This window comes from Podarcis raffonei, chromosome Z (assembly GCF_027172205.1).
Source record: "Podarcis raffonei isolate rPodRaf1 chromosome Z, rPodRaf1.pri, whole genome shotgun sequence".
Taxonomy (NCBI): Eukaryota; Metazoa; Chordata; class Lepidosauria; order Squamata; family Lacertidae; genus Podarcis; species Podarcis raffonei.
The window spans coordinates 4,023,217-4,040,341 of record NC_070621.1 but is presented as its reverse complement, the minus strand read 5'-3'; the positions used below and the strand labels follow the sequence as shown (position 1 = coordinate 4,040,341).

Below are 17,125 nucleotides of genomic sequence, written 5' to 3'. Positions count from 1 at the left end.
ATATAATGCTTTATAAAAACTACAATAAAGTGAGAATTAATAACTGTAACCACTCTAACGCCTGTCATTTCTGAATTTGTTCCATTGTTACGAGCATGTGTAACTCAAGGCTGATGTCTCTGCTAGTTGTTTACTTGGGGTGAGGTGCCGGAGGTCAACTGGAACTATTTATTTACCATGTGTGTGGAACTTTATGACATAATGAGAGTCTTTTGCTCGCAAGCAGCTTACAATGGGAAGCAAATCACACACAGGAGAGGGAGGTGGAGGCAAGATTTGCATTCAGTTTCGTATACCATGTGGTTACCTCCAGCAGGAGTTGTGGACCAAGGGGGTTGTGTCAAAGGCACCGTGGGAAAAGGCATGTTTTGAAGAGGGATTTGAAGCTGCATCATGAGGCTATGCACGGAAGCTGTTCTTGGCGCGAGGGAGAAGAGAGGGCAGCTGAGTGGTCTGCAAGCTCACACCTCAAATTTCAAATACAAAACTGATTAAGATTACATAGTAGCAAGAGAGGCACCCTGCGCATGGCCGGGGCTAAGACCAGGCATTAAGAACAGGTTCCAAGATTGAATCCTAGCTGTAGTTTTCTTTGCAGGATAATCCCTATCTGTTAGTCAAAGTAGGAGGTGCTGAGAGCCTTTCCCCTCCAGGGATGCCAGCAGTGGAAGTGGCCACCCCACACTCTCACAAACCTACATGCCACCACTTCTGCTCTATAGCACATGCTCTCCCACAGGTGCACTCAGCTGACATGCACAGAACAGCTGCCTCCCTGCTCATCAAACAAGGATTTGATGACGGGGGAAAGGGCAGCGTGTATGCCCATCAGAGTGCTGGAAAGGAAAATTGCCCAGTTTGTACCTTACAGAAATATGGGACATGGCAAAATGGTTTGTTCAGCTTCCCCTCCCTCCCGAGCATGTGGGGGCACAAGGTAAAATCATTGGCTTAGTGTAACACCTGAACAGGGAATTGTGGTTTTTTACACCAAACCAAACCACAATCTGTAGCCGAGGTTTGTTTTAGTGAAACTAACCACAATCTCCAGTTCACATGTAACATTAAGACATGCATCATGATTTCTTTCATTAATAAGCCACCGTGGAGGGGCAAAGTGGGTGGAAAGGGGGTGTAAGCGGTAAACCATTACCTATGGTTTACTTTGACACATGAACCAGGTTGTTTCATTTAGTGCTAGCATCCCAGGGAATGATTGGACTATAGAAGTGCCCAGACCGCTCAATCTATCTTTCTGCAACACAGTGCCCTCCAGGTGTTTTGGACGACAACTCACATCATCCCTGACCACTGGCCATGGCTGATGGGAGCAATAGTCTTAACATCTGGAGGGTGCCATACTTGGGGGGTCCCTGTAGCATGGACAAGACAAGGGTAATAAGACAACAATTTCCCAAGTGAAGCATCCACACAAGTCATCCCAACTGTTACGCTGAAACCTAAGCCAACTGTTGTCATGTTGTTTTACTGGAGATGAAGAGTCTTGGTTTCCTAGTACTTCAGAGGCTATATTTCCCCAGATCATAGCCAACTGGAGCAAGCAACAACGTGGGTCTTCCTGCAAGTCCTTTTGATGTTGCTTGAATTGTGGACGAAGCAAGCAGCGTTTTTATTTAAGACTCTAAAAGCAGAAAAGAGGCATGCTTCTTCTGCAGTGAGAGAGAGCTCAAAAGAAACTCAAGCGTTTTCCTGTTTCCAACAGAATCTCAAGGACCACCTCAAAGCACATTGCAGATCAGAGGAGATCCTTGGATCAGAATTAAAACAGAGACAACCCCAACCAACAAACTGTGAATCATCACAGGAACTGTAGCATTGGTACCATTTACTCCTATACTCAGAATCGTTTCACAACTTGTATTGTTTATTGTCACAACCATCCTGCAGAGTAGATCATTTCAAATCTCACTTTACACATGTGGAACTAAAGTTAACATAGAGAGCAACTTGCTCAAGGCCACCCAGTGAAGTTAAGTACATGGCTGAGGCAGAACCTGAGTCCAGAACACCCAGCTTCAAATGAAACACTCAGGTCTCTGAAACGCATTGCAAAACACTTTGCAACAGAACAGTGCAGAGCAGACAATTTGAAAAGGGAAATCAATTGCATGCATACGCAGCTGCTGCAGCAGAACAGGATCAAAACAACAACAAACAAACCTATGGTCACATCCTCAATAAACACATGAGACGTAACCGGCTGTGTTCTTAGATAAATAAGGTATACTATTCATTGTATCAGTTTGAAATTTCAACAGGCGTAACTCATAAAGTTCAACAAATGAACAAAGCAGAAGACCCAGTGGATCAGATCATTCTCTAGTCAGTTCACGCATAAGGTCCATCTGTGTAATGGTGTCTATTTCACCTGTCTGTTCATAAAGTCCAAACAATCCACATGAAAGGTTGTTACAGTTCCACAAAATCCTTTCACAGGGTCTAGACAAGGATTTCTGGAATATTAGCCTTGTTTTGCTGTCCTGGGCTTCATCAGTAGTTAAAGCACTAAGTTATGCAAATAAATACAATATCATGATCTCACACATTTTACAGCAAAAATAATATCAAACAATAAACAACTGTACATCAAAGGGACCTTATGCATGAACTGACTAGAGAATGATCTGATCCACTGGATCTTCTGCTTTGTTCGTTTGTTGAACTTTATGAGTTACTTCTGTTGAAATTTACAAATTGATACAATGAATTGTATACCTTATTTATCTAAGAACACAGCCGGTTACGTCTTGTGTGTTTATTGTTAATGCAGAACAGGATCAGGCAGTGCCTCCAGAAGATTAAAAAAAACACACCAGAGCATCATAGAATTGTAGAGTTGGAAGGGACTCTGAGGGTCATCTAGTTTCTTTTTCTTTAAAAAAAGGCAGGCAAAAGTGCAGTTCATAGGCATCAAAATTCAAAGTAACCATTTGTGAGCTGGCTCTAGATTTTTAAAACCGAACTGAAATCCATGCATGGTAAATCAAGAGCAGATAGGCTGCGGGTGTCTTGCATCTGCCTTCTTCCTTGAATGCCCCCCATATCCCTTTGGTTGCAACCTGATCCAAGGCTTGGATTGGAAGGAAAGAGAGATCCCCTCTTTGATCACAGACCTTCCCCTGCTGCTGCCAAGGAGAAGCCAGCAAACAAGTGTGACAGCCACAGTGAGCTCAGTCGTTCCACGCGCAAAGCGGCTCATTTTCAGCCATTTGTTCCATGGTGTGCGCCTCCTGGAGCAGGGAAGAGGGTGACCAAGTGCAGAAATTATTTCGATCTTCTTGGACAAAAGAGGCGAGAGCTGAACCACTGGGTGGGAGGAGCCAAGTGTCAAAAGGGCAGACTTCATTAAAGAAAAGGAGCTAATGAGAAACCAACTCTGATCTGGGGTGACAGCCAAGAGAGCAAGGAATGTTTATGCCTGGGCCAGGAATCCCTTCTGCACACCAGCACAAATGTTCTTTTTCCTACTCCCAGCAGTCTAGCCGCCATGCAAGGTGGAGATGAAAACAACGTTATCTTGGTCTTGGAGCAGATAGTCCAGCTCCCCCTGAATGAAGGAAAAGAAAGCAAAATGAGAATGATTTCTGTATCATTTACTTTATATGAGAAATGGGAAGTGTTCAGCTCTCCAGATGTTGTTGGACTTTAACCTCTATTAGCCTGTCTGGCTAACAGTCAGTGATGATGAGAGCTGGAGTCTAGCAAGATCTGGAGAGCCACATATGTTCCCCATCCTTGCTCTATACGTTGACATCTTAATGCTTTAGCTTCTGTTGCTTTTATAGTAAGAGCAGCCAAAACTAGACCAGAAACCTGTTTTGCACTGCGGCCAGTCAGATGTCAGCTCATTTTCAGGCCAAATTCAAGGTGTCCTAATAATTTTAAATGTTAATCATAGTAATAATCCAAGATGCACTAATAAATTATTATTATTACTAGTAGTAGTAGTAGTAGGAATGCCTCTAGGAATCCCACAATATATTTTATTTAGTTCTGGTGTCTATGCACCACATTTCTTGGCATGAAGCAGCTCATACACAAAATTTAAAAAACATAAAAACACTACTAAAAACCATCTCATTACAATTACAAAACTGAGCTAGTCGTACACAAAAGATCAGAAATCCAGGCACCATTTCCTCCCTCCCTGAAGCTGAGGGGGAGCAAGTCACTCTAACAAGGGTCAGCAAGAGAATTTGCAACACAGTTCCAAATAAACAAGATCCCCAAATGGCAGAATCCATACAAACCATCAACTCCCAATCTGCATCATTGATCAGCACCAAGATTCCAGGCCGCCTGCAACAAAACAGAGAAGCTGTTGACAGAACAGGGAATAAGTCTCTGGAGGAGGAGGGGAAGGGCTGTCGCTCAGTGGGACATGCTTTGCATGCAGAAGGCTCCAAGTTCGATCCCTGACACCTCCCTTCCTGAAACCCTGGCAAGTCAGTTATGTAGACTACACTGAGCTAGGTGGGCCAATTAGGAAAGGTACTAATCATAGATCTAGAGCAGTGGTGTCAAAACTTTTTTCAAAGAGGGCCAGATTTGATGAAGTGAAGGGCTGTGAGGGCCGACCAAAAGGCGAACCAAAGTTGTTAACCTTTTTTTAGGATTGAAGTTGTTGAGCAGTTTTTTATGATTTCACCCCAAAGTTGTTGAGCTTTTCTTAGGATTTTTGTTGTTTAGCAGCTTTTTAAAGGATTTTACTCCAGTAAAATAAATTGCCACAGGGGCAGGATTAAACCGACTGGTGGGCTGGATTAGGCCCCCTAAATAGACTTTGGACACCACTGATCTAGAGGGTGTCTTGTAGGTCAAGTCCCTTCCTTGAGGCAGGAAATCCAGAGATCTAGTGCATTCAAAGCAGACCTAGTCATCAGCTGTCCAGCGTCTGCATGGAAACATCCAGTGAGGGAGAGTCCAACTCTAAGAAATTAGTTCCAGTGTTGAACTCTTAATTTGCAATTAAGAGGCTTCTCCTAATGCTCAGCCCACATCAGTCATCCTGTAACTTAAGTCTATTAGAGCTAGTCTTTGCCTTCTTCTGTACAACAGTCCTCTCGTGCCGAAATGACACCACCACATCTCTCCTCAGTCTTGTCTTCTCTAGGCTAAATATGCCCAGTTCATTCAACATTTCCTTGCTGTACTAGTTTTTCATACAGGTCATATGCAACTCTGAGTCTACTCTAACTGCGTATGCAACTGTACTATTACTGCAGTCCTCTGGAACTCCTGAAAGGATATTTGTCTACATCCCTCTTAAAGTGTGGCGTCCAAAAGAGAGGACCAGATTGGTTACCTTCTTGTGACTTGAGAGCTGCCTGTGCAGCCTAAAATCACATTCAACTTTTCTTTTTCTTTTTTCAGCATCATGTTCAGCTTGTGATTTACTGCAGTTAAAGCTTATTTTAAAAAGAAAAAAATATCCTCCATTTCTTCAAAATGACTTTAATATGGCTAACAACAGTAAACTAAAACACTACCAAGTCATCCCAATATCATTTTCACATGTACCACAGCCAAACATCTCCCATTATATTCATTATTTAAGCCAGATTTTGCTCTGGGTCATTGTGCTCTCCGAGCAAAAGACTTTCAGACCTTGGGTTCATACATTCTCCTCTTCCCAGAAATGATGAAAAGCCTTTTGATTGATAAAGAACTCCAAACTTCAGATTAACACCTGCCAATTCTTAGGGAGTGGAATGGTCACAGAATGAATGCTGTCTGCTGCCTGCCAAAATGCAAGCACAATTTTGAGCAAAATTTGAAACGCAATGCAGAAAAAGGCAATTAAGTAGCTGAGAACTATACAGTGGTACCTCAGGTTAAGAACTTAATTCATTCTGGAGGTCTGTTCCTAACCTGAAACTGTTCTTAACCTGAGGTACCACTTTAGCTAATGGGGCCTCCTGCTGCTGCTGCACGATTTCTGTTCTCATCCTGAAGCAAAGTTCTTAACCCGAGGTACTATTTCTGGGTTAGCGGAGTCTGCAACCTGAAGTGTCTGTAACCTGAAGCATCTGTAACCTGAAGCTTATGTAACCCGAGGTACCACTGTATAAGCTTTCATTTTTGAAGTTTCTGGATCTCATGCTTGCAGAGTTGTGACTGAAAATGTACAGCATCTGAAAAGCTGCCTTACACCTGGTCAGACTATTTCTCCATCAAGACAAATTCTACTTACTGATGGGAATGATCTGTTACTGTCAAATAGAGATACCATTGGAGATTGAAGTTGGGACTTTCTACATGCAAGGTTGATGCTCGGCCACTGAGCTATGGCCTTCTTCTGCCATGTACTCATCTGTTTACTGCTGAAAACTCAGTACCTGCTCAGCAAATGAGATATCACTAGATGCTGCCTTAGCATTTTTCGAGCTTAGGTTATCTTCACCTCCCTATTATATTTCCCTATTATAATTATTATTATTCAAAGTGTTGGTGCTGACCTTTAAAGCCCTAAACGGCCTTGGTCCAGTATACCTGAAGGAGCGTCTCCACCCCCATCATTCTGCCCGGACGCTGAGGTCCAGCGCCGAGGGCCTTCTGACGGTTCCCTCATTGCGAGAAGCAAAGCTACAGGGAACCAGGCAGAGGGCCTTCTCGGTAGTGGCGCCCACCCTGTGGAACGCCCTTCCAGCAGATGTCAAAGCGATAAACAACTACCTGACATTCAGAAGACATCTTAAGGCAGCCCTGTTCAGGGAAGTTTTTAACGTGTGATATTTTACTGTATTTTTGGTTTCTATGGAAGCCGCCCAGAGTGGCTGGGGAGGCCCAGCCAGATGGGCGGGGTATAAATAATAAATTATTATTATTATTATTATTTATTAGCACTACTACTAGTAGTATGCATATAACAATGCAAATGTTTGAGAGATACACAAACAGAGAATGCCCTGCTTTTTTGACATCATATGTTCCACAGACTAGCTCTACTCCGTCTTTAAAACAACTGCAGAGATTAAGGATCTTGAAATCTGCATTCAATACCAAATTTCACGCTTGCATGGTGTAATCACAGAATACATTCAACAATGACCATTACTTGCTCCTATGCTTGTGTATAGCTTGTGTGCTAAATATACATCATTTCCCCAATTCATCAAATGGCTCAAGGTTTATTTATTTATGCCACCACTTCTCAGCCAAGATAGGTTCCCAAAGCAGTTTACAGACACTCATGATCCACCACAAAATACTGAATCTAACCCCCTCTACAAATTACCCCCCCCCAAAAAACCCTGCATTGCTTCATAGGAAAGGTGATCCAGCTTCTTTGCCATTTCAGTGGTCTTTTTGCTGGCTCTACAACACCCTCTTGGGATTGTGTGTATGTGAGGCAGGGGGTGGGGTGGGGGTGGGGGCTGACCGAAATCGCACTTTCCCCTCTCCCACAAAATAATCCCTTCTGTTCTACAAAGTGTTCTGAAGGGGAGGGGGTGTAATGAATTAAAATAAATGGAAGAAACTGCAAAATGGAGGTGATGGGCACTGCCCATTGCAAGCTTGGAGACCAAATTCAGAGGCAAATTGCCCCAAAGATGGCTGTGAACCAGCGGCAGCTTTTTCTTAACACCACGCAGCCCAGTCCCGTAATTGAAATCTGTTCCCTGCAAATCGAGCACAGGGGCAGGTTAATGCGGCTAGAGTGAGCAACTGCAGCCACTTCGCTAAATGGCTGTAAACAGCCAGGATCAACTGTGAAGCCTTGGATCAGAGACAGAGGGATTCCCCCTCTTCTGACTGCCAACAATTGTCGCTGCCAGGGGACTTGGCGCACGCTCCAGCTCACCACAGAGCAGTGACGAATGTTAAGTACGCAGCCGCCCCCACTCGCCGCAGAGGAGGGCTCTTCCCTGCTCCTAGAGGATGGCAGGGGGTGGGGGAGGACTCCCAGGAAGGCTCTGCTAGTCAGCACTTCCGTCTTGAAAAGACAGAGGCGGCGCCTGTGTGAACATAGGTGGCAGAAAGCACAGGACGTCATGTGATGCTAAAGTGGGGTGCTGGTTGACCGAGCCCATAAGAATAATATGAGGGGTTTATTTTCCTTTTTCTGCCATACTAGAACTGCTGTGGGAGCAGGGCTACCTGCAGAAATTCCACAGCCTGCACACAAGGCATTTGCTGGCTCAGGATTTGCTAAAGGCCACCCATCTAGATGGCTTTAGAAAAGGTGACTAAATGCTGCAATGTGATATCCCAGGGGATGGGAGCTTTTTTTTTTTAGTCCGAGGGCCGCATTCCCTTTAGAGCAATGTTCCAAGGGCCATATGCCAGTGGTGGGTGGGGCCAGAGGCAAAAGTGGGTGGAGAAACAAATGCATTTTTCAGCTCTGTACAGTAGGCTATACCCCAACCCTCACCACTCTCTCCCCTCTCTATCCAGGGAAGCAGAATGCACCCTCAGAATTAAAGGACAAATCTCAACCAAGCAAAATACACTCTGGGAGTGTGTGCACCCTGGGGAGAGGGGTTGGCGCTGGCTGGGTAGGAGTTTGTGGGGCTCCATTTAGGCCCTGAGCTAGAGGTTCCCCACCCCTGCTGTACCCCCTTGTAAATGAGATCAAACCCCAGTGAATGCAGAGGGCCTTACATGGGAGTAGGCATGCCTAGGACTATGGAGTAAGGCAATTTCATGGAGCACAAGGAATCCACCAACAGCTAAATGGAGTCACAGCATCCCTCTAAATCAAGAACAGCCAACATGGTGTCTTGCAGAAGTTGTTGCGACTCCAACTCCCATCAGCCTAAGCCAATGGTAAAGGGCTATGGGGATTGTAGTCCAACAACATCTGGCTGTCCCTGCTCTAAATACTGGTTGATTTTTAAGGTGGGGGAGGCAAACAAGTGGAGGGGACAGTTGCCTTCATGTCCAGCCTTCCTGGGGACATCCAGAACAGGACGATTTCTGGGCAATCACAGTTACTTACACAGAATCTCCCTGCACAAACAGTTCCGGCCTCTCTTTCAACAGGTTCTCTTTAATCCACACCAGCAGGTTTCGAACATCCCCTGCAATAATTTTTTTTGAGGGGTGGGGTGGGGGATGGGGGAGAAAAAGAAAAGAAAGAATTAATTTGGATTGTGCTTTAGCAGCAGTGCCCAGTAACATTTTCTGCCCATATGAAATCAGAACATAGTATTGCTAACATTTCTTCCTACCCAGATAAAAGCTGATTAAGAAAGGAAAGTTGTAACTGCAGTAATGCCAGTGAGTGGAAGGAGCTACCTGCAAAAGGACGCTGGACGACCAGGTTGATGCCACCTCATTGCTTTCAAGTATTTGCAGGGGCACCCCATCATCTCACACCAACTCCAGTCTCATTTTATAAGCACCCCATGCACACATCCAGAACCCTGGCCTTAGGAGGTGGGGAAGGGGAACTAGAAATAAAAATAGAAAGGGAAAGTGAAGAGGCAGCTGTGGAAGGGGTAAAGCACCCACTTCCAACCCACTTCTCCTCTGCAAAGCACACTACTCAAATGCCACGGTGGGGGGTGGGGGAATGATAAAGGACCCCTGACAGTTAAGTCCAGTCACAGACAACTCTGGGGTTGCGACGCTCATCTCGCTTTACTGGTCAAGGGAGCCAGCATACAGCTTCCAGGTCATGTGGCCAGCATGACCAAGCCGCTTCCGGTAAACCAGAGCAGCACATGGAAACGCCGTTTACCTTCCCGCCAGAGTGGTACCTATTTATCTACTTGCACTTTGACATGTTTTCGAACTGCTAGGTTGGCAGGAGCAGGGACCGAGCAACGGGAGCTCACCCCGTCTCAGGGATTCGAACCACTGACCTTCTGATCAGCAAGCCCAAGAGGCTCAGTGGTTTAGACCACAGCGCAACCCGCATCCCTGGGGGGAAAGGTAGCGGTTGGGATTTCCAAATGCAAGCAGTCCATGGACATGTTGTCCTGCCTTTTGACCATGCATAGTATACACAACGTTTGTTCGTGTTTCATTCTTCTCAATGATGGATTCTGTTGCAATGGCAGGGTGGCTTTTGGTTCAGGTTTGTGGGATCTACTTTTGGCAGTATTCAATGAAGTTTTCTTCAGAGTAGACCCACTGAAATCAATGGGACTGACTTAGTCATGTTCATTAATTTGTTTTTTTAAAATAAAAAAATATTTTTCATTTATATGCATTACAAGAATTATTCAATCATAATTTTAACATTTTTGACTCCCTTCCCCCTCTTTCTGTGGTTCTTTACATTTATTTTTGACCTTTCCTGCGTGCTCCAAATTATCTTAACTTATTCTTTTATTTATCTATTCTGAAATACAGCTCATATATATATATTTGAAACTGCAGGTTTTTACAATCTGTTTACACTTTGTTTCTAAATACTCAATAAACCATTTCTATTCCTTTCTAAAAAGTTTGTTATCTTGATTTCTTATTCTTCCAGTAAGAATGGTTTCTGTAACCATTCTTCTCTCATCAGGACCTCTTCATCCTTCCATTTTTGGGCATTCTATTTGTGGTCACATACATAAATAAATTTCTATACTGTTTAGGTAGTTCTGATCCCATAATTTCCAAAAGAAAAGCTTTTGGGGTGTTTTTTTTAAACAAATGTTATCTTAAACATCTTTTCCAATTCATTATATATCATTTCCCAGTAAGCTTTGACCTTATTACAAGACCACCACATATGGGAAAAGGTACTTTCTTTTTCTTTACATTTCCAACACTTTTTTATTTTTATTTATACTTTTGCCAATCTACTGGATGTTAGGTACCATCTATATAACATTTTCATATAATTTTCTCTTAAACCATAACATGCTGTAAATTTTATACCCATTTTCCACAATCATTCCCATGCTTCCATTTCTATATTATGACCAATATCAATTGCCCATTGTATCATTGAAGATTTCACTCTTTCATCTTTTGTGTCCTATTCCGATAACATCTCATACATTTTAGACATCACTTTAACATTATAGTTTAACAGGTCTCTCTCTCTCTCTCTCTAGTTGTGGTAGTTGTTCCCCAAACCCCTGCTTCATATCCTTTTAAAAAAATTTAATTCAAATGATGATACTGTAACCATGTTGTTAACATCCCTGATAAATCCTTAAACTCTTTTAATTTAAGTTCTCCACTCTCATGCTCATTAATTTCAACAGGTCTCCTCTTGAGTAAAACATGGTTGAAATACCACCCTTTATTCTTACAAGAACCCCTGAAATATAAAATGGCAGCTCAGGCAAATGGACATACACTAAGAATTAAGGAACTTTACATGCCTCTGACAACGGCTCAAACCAGGAATTTGTGATCAATGCCAGAACCAAGCTCACAATTCCTTTCCCCCCCAAAATACACTCCTGTTCCCCCTTTTAAAAAAATAACCTATTTTTTTCAGGGGGGGAGAGGGGAAACTTCTTAGTTGCTAGTTTAAAGGAAAGTACTTCCTCATGCAACATATAGTTACAACTATGGAACTGGGTCCCATGGGAAGGCAGTGATGACCACCATCATCACTGGAGAGGGCTATCAGTGGCTACTACCCATGATCCACACCTGAAGGCAGCCACGCTTCTGAATACCAGTTGCTGCTGGAAAGCACAGGAGGGGATCTCCAGCAAGGAAGACTACTTTGCCAGTTTTCTCTCTCGTTCTTTGGAAAATCAACAACAGCCCTTTGTCTTTGCCCCATTCCTTATTAAAATCCATCCTTTATCTTTCTATTTAGAAAGCTGACAAGGAAGATGGGCACTGTGGGTTGCGGTAGCATTAAGGGTGGGAAAGAGAGAAGAAATGGGTGGCAGCCTGTTTTTCTTTTCATACTATCAATTTGACTGAGACAGCCAAAGAACAATTTATTTTAGATGGTGATAGCATCAGTTCATTTCCTACTGGACAGGTGAGAAGCAACAGAAGAAAGAGAGAGAAAATAATTTGTTAAAAGGATTTTAAGAAGGTGACAAGTTGCCAATGTGGAATATTTTTTGTTTTGGAGCCTTGCCTTCATATTTTCACAACTTTCCCTGTTTTTAATGTCGCTCATCCACAAGCAACAATGTTCCATTATTATTATTATTATTATTATTATTATTATTATTATTATTATTATTATTATTATAATATACCTGAAGTGTACCTGAAGGAGTGTCTCCACCCCCATCGCTCTAAGGGTTTCTGTTGGGAGCTGCCCAGAGTGGCTGGGGAAACCCAGCTGGATGGGCGGAGTATAAATATTATTATTAATATTACTACTCCACCCTTTTCCCTGACAGGGAGTCAAGGAGGTTTACAGATAAAACTAAGAACAGCTAAAAACACAGAAAAAAACCATTAAAAATAATTAAACATTGATAGAGTTAAAGCGTGCGTGCGCGCGCGCACACACACACACACACACACACATTTTCATCCATTACTGCAGCCTGTGAACAAACTATTGGATACCAAACCAAGAAACACCAGGACTGGTTTGATGAGAATGACAGAGAGACTGAACCAATAACTGACAAGAAAAGGAAGGCCTTTCAGATCTGGCAAAAAGATATAAACTACGCCACTAAGAAAAAAATCTATGCCAATGCTAAGGTTGAGGTTCGAAGAAGAACCAGAGAACTAAAGAACACCTGGTGGATAAAAAAAGCTCAAGGGATCCAGTACTTAGCTGACACTCATGATGCACAGTTTCTTTAAAGCCACAAAGACCCTCTTTGGGCCAAAAAACCATGGCATATGCCCCCTACGCTCAGCAGACGGTACCACATTACGAGCATCTCCTTAACCGCAACTCCCCCGTAGCTGCCAAGGTCCTCTCACAAATTCCACAAAAACAAATTAGAGATGAGCTTGCAGTATCTCCAAATCTGGGAGAGTTGTGTACAGCTATTAAACAAATGAAAAACAACAAAGCCAGTGGACCTGATCGGATACCTGCCGGTCTTCAAAGTGGGTGGAAGAAGTGTGTAGGAGAAGAAGGGTGAGACAATTCAGACAAAAGCCACAGAAGTCAAAACAAAATGGAATTACTGCTGTCTTGGTAGCTCAGTCGGAAGAGCACGAGACTCTTAATCTCAGTCCCATGAGGTCCAGCTCTGAGGGCCTTCTGGTGGTTCCCTCACTGCGAGAAGCCAAGTTACAGGGAACCAGGCAGAGGGCCTTCTTAGTAGTGGCACCGGCCCTGTGGAACGCCCTCCCACCAGATGTCAAAGAGAAAAATAACTACCAAACTTTTAGAAGACACCTGAAGGCCCTATTTAGGGAAGCTTTTTAATAGGTTTAATAGGTTATTGTATTTTAGTGTTTTGTTGGAAGCCACCCAGAGTGGCTGGGGGGACCCAGCCAGATGGGCGGGGTATAAATATATTATTATTATTATTATTATTATTATTATTATTATTATTATTATTATTATTTTGGGCAAAAGATTCTTCCATTACAGAGGGCTGGACCAGATGACCCTTGTGGCCTCCTTCCAACTCTATGATGCTATGAAAGAGGCACCATCATGATGGTCAAGCTGGTCACTAAGGAGGTGGCTGAGCAGGTGCTGCACCTATCCTTCAACTGCCTCCTCTGACCCCCTCCCCATGGAGTACCGCTTTCACCCTGACATCACCCTCCTATCTTCTCCCTTTCCTCCCTCTCCGCTCCCCACTCCCCTCGTAAGAATGAGATCATTTATCATACTGACCACGGCCAAGCTCCAATTTGCTGAGGTCACTAACTCCGGCCAAGCGTCACCTTGCCTACATTCTCAGCCACCGTAGTCATGACAAAGCTCTCCCACCCTCACCCCCGCCACTTGCCTCTGTCGAGCCTCTTCCTTTATTCCGGGTTGCATGGATGGGAAGAGCACCTACAACCTCCAGCAACTGACAGATGACTTATTCTTTCAATACTGAGGGAGGGGGCAGGGAGGACAGGAAGCCAAGCACCTCCCCACCCCCACACCAATGCATTGCTCTGCAAGAGATGGGCCCTTTGCCCAAGAGGCTGAATTAAGGGCACCATTAAGGCAGGAGCATTACCAAACCAGATTACTCACAAAATAATCCAGTGCGTCTTCACATTTTGATTCCCTCCTCCCTGAAAAAATACCCAGATGGTTGAGTTCCATAAGCAAAGCAGAACGGAGCTGGGGCTTTCTGGGTGGGGGTGGATATGCTATCAGAAGCCACCTTATTGCAGGCCAGGCCAGGGGTGGACTTAAGTAATTTTAGACTCTGGACTTAAATTGAACTCTTTAGATCAGTGGTTCTCAAACTGTTTACTCTGGGCCACACTTTCAGAATAAAAATTTACTCATGTCACACCAAATTTTTTGATAAGAAATTCATTGGGAAACAAAAAGAAATAACTCCTAGTAGTGCTTGATTTATAACACAGAACACAACTACTTTATATGATCATAGATCATACTATATCCAGAAAGTATAAAACAATGCAGCTAGATAAGAACATGAATAATTCCCAAAATAAAGTAAACAAGCCTCTTAAATATGTACCTTAAGTAGGTATGTCTACAAACTCAGTGAGAGGCTTTGGCCAGGCAATCTCATTTATATTGTCTAATTTGAGTTAAACACACTCTCATCTCCTCACAAACACAAAGAAGCCTTTCTCTTTTCTGATCTTGATACTATACTATACTATACTATACTATACTATACTATACTATACTATACTATACTGTTGATGGAGAACCTTTTAGAGACCGAGGGCCCAAACTGCAACCCAAAACCCACTTATTTATCGCAAAGTGCCAACATGGCAATTTAACCTGTGTATCTCATTTTTTCGGTGTGTTTCACGTTTCTTCTTTATGACTGCTGTTGTAATGATTAATCCTTCATAAAAGTTATTGCGTTGCATTCTTCATTAAATTATCTTTCCATTGATATATAATTTTATGGTATAACTCAGTGCTTTTTTTCTTAAAAAATGTTTAGGGGTACTCTCATTTTGACTCAAGAAAATCACCACCGGGGGGGAATATATACAGTTCAAATCGGGGGAAATAAATACAGTGAATTTCTTCTCCCTTTCAATTCACAAAATGTTTAGGGGTATGAGTCCCCCTTTGTCCCCACAGGGGGAAAAAGTATCACTGTACTATACTATACTGAAATGCTTAAATGTTTCTATGATGGTCCTTTAATCTTCCTGCTACACTTGTGCGTTGAACCTAAGTGAAATGTTCCCAAAGGCCTGCAAACGCTGTCTTGATAGTCAAGATAACCGCAGAAATAATTTGTGGTTGTTGTGAGAATAAGCTCACATATCTTTATATTGATATATGCTAATTGGCTCACTTGATGTTGTGCTTATTCTGTGGACACTGGGATGCTGGGCTCTGGGCCCAGGAAGGAGAGAAGCTACCTATGGCTACCTATGGTCCCACCAGCCAGGCATGATGGGAGGTTCTGGGCAAACTGATATGCGCTGCTTTATACACTGAGGCTTTATGAATGCTTACTTAGATGTGGACAAGTCATGGCAACCTCTCACTGCTGCTGTGTCCATCCTACATCTATAGTAGCAGCAAGGCCTGGCAGGCTGATTCACTGGTAAGTCTTTCTATTAATAAAGCACTAGAACTGATCACTCTAGCAATCCTTTTGAATCCTTCTTTCATATACCTGCACCAAACCACTCCCATGAGCCCACTTTTGAGTCAGTGGATCAGGACAACTTGCCACCCTCTCCTGCCACACCCTTTGAAAACCACTGCTTTAGATGATTACAGTGGTGCCTCGCAAGACGAAATTAATTCGTTCCGCGAGTTTTGTCGTCTTGCGATTTTTTTTGTCTTGCGAAGCACGGTGTCGGGAAAGTTTTGGAAAAGCTTCAAAAATCACCAAAGTCTTTAAAAACCTCAAAAAAGGCTACCACACCGCGTTCTATGAGTTGCTCCTCGAAGTCAAGTCGCAACTGTATTAACGGTGTTAAGAAAAAGGAAACAAACTTGCAAGACGTTTCCGTCTTGCGAAGCAAGCCCATAGGGAAAATCGTCTTGTGAAGCAGCTCAAAAAACGGAAAACCCTTTCGTCTAGCGAGTTTTTTGTCTTGCGAGGCATTCGTCTTGCGAGGTACCACTGTACTTCAAAATATGTTAAGCTGAACCTTCTGCATTTGGGGTGACCATCATCATTCACTTCTGGTGAATGGGCTGGACCCTCCAGCTTTATTAAGCAGGTAAGCAGAATAACTTATTTACTGCCTTTGTTTCCCACCTTTTTCTCCAAGGAGTCCATGAGTCCCACCCCCCTCAGTTAATCCCTACAATGACCCTCCGAGGTAGGTGAAGAGGCTGTGATCCACTCCAAGGTCACCCAGCGTGCTTGATGACTAAGTGGGGATCCGAACCCTGATCACCTAAGTCACACCACATGGGCTTCCCAGAGTACTTCTGCTATATAAATTAAGCAGCTAAATAAATATGGGGAAAGCAGAATGTCCCTTAGAGGAGGATCTGAAACATTTTCCTTGAAGCTTGAATTTGTTTTATTTTGGATTGTTTTGTTGAAATTTTAAATGTGTTGTAAACCACTTTGAGGGCCAGAAGCAGCTTAGTCATGCTGACCACATGACCCAGAAGCTGTACGCTGGCTCCCTCGGCCAATAAAGCGAGATGAGCGTCGCAACCCCAGAGTCGGACATGACTGGACCTAATGGTCAGGGGTCCCTTTACCTTTAAACCACTTTGAGATTATTTTCCAAGATAAAGCAGCATAGAAATGAAATGAATTAACAATAACAACAACAATAAATTCTATTTAAAAAAGTATGGCGCCTAGACATTCTGTGGTGGCGACCATAACCAAGGTTTAAGGTGCCATTTGGCAATTAGCTTATCTATCTGCGTTTCTCACACTGCCAGCTCCACATATTACATTCAGTGGTGCAATTCATTAGGTGGCCTGTTTGATCCGAACCCAAATTAAAACCCACCTTGGTCAGGGCTTCTCTCCCAGTTTTAATTCCCCGTTCTGTAAAATGGGAAGAGCGACCGACTCCTTCAAAGGGCTGTTTCAAGAATGGGGGGAAATCGCAACATGTGACACAGGGCAAAAGTCTTTTCAAAAACGCAAGGTCACTATTTCAAGATGCAAAC

At 43.3% G+C, this 17,125-nt stretch overlaps 2 protein-coding genes across 2 annotated transcripts in view; both read right to left on the bottom strand.

Moving 5' to 3' along the window:
• Nucleotides 1-17,125, bottom strand: part of SLC27A4 (solute carrier family 27 member 4) — a 105,592-nt gene that overhangs the window by 18,486 nt on the left and 69,981 nt on the right. The window lies entirely within an intron of this gene.
• The window catches only part of URM1 (ubiquitin related modifier 1), a 29,582-nt gene continuing 15,838 nt past the window's right edge, over nucleotides 3,382-17,125 (bottom strand). Inside the window, exons 3-5 of the mRNA XM_053374931.1 lie at nucleotides 8,963-9,044; nucleotides 4,272-4,320; nucleotides 3,382-3,568 (exon numbers count right to left, since the gene is read on the bottom strand). Of these exons, the coding sequence (XP_053230906.1) occupies nucleotides 3,500-3,568; nucleotides 4,272-4,320; nucleotides 8,963-9,044 (200 nt within the window). The 3' untranslated portion in view covers nucleotides 3,382-3,499. The remainder of the gene's footprint in view (nucleotides 3,569-4,271; nucleotides 4,321-8,962; nucleotides 9,045-17,125) is intronic.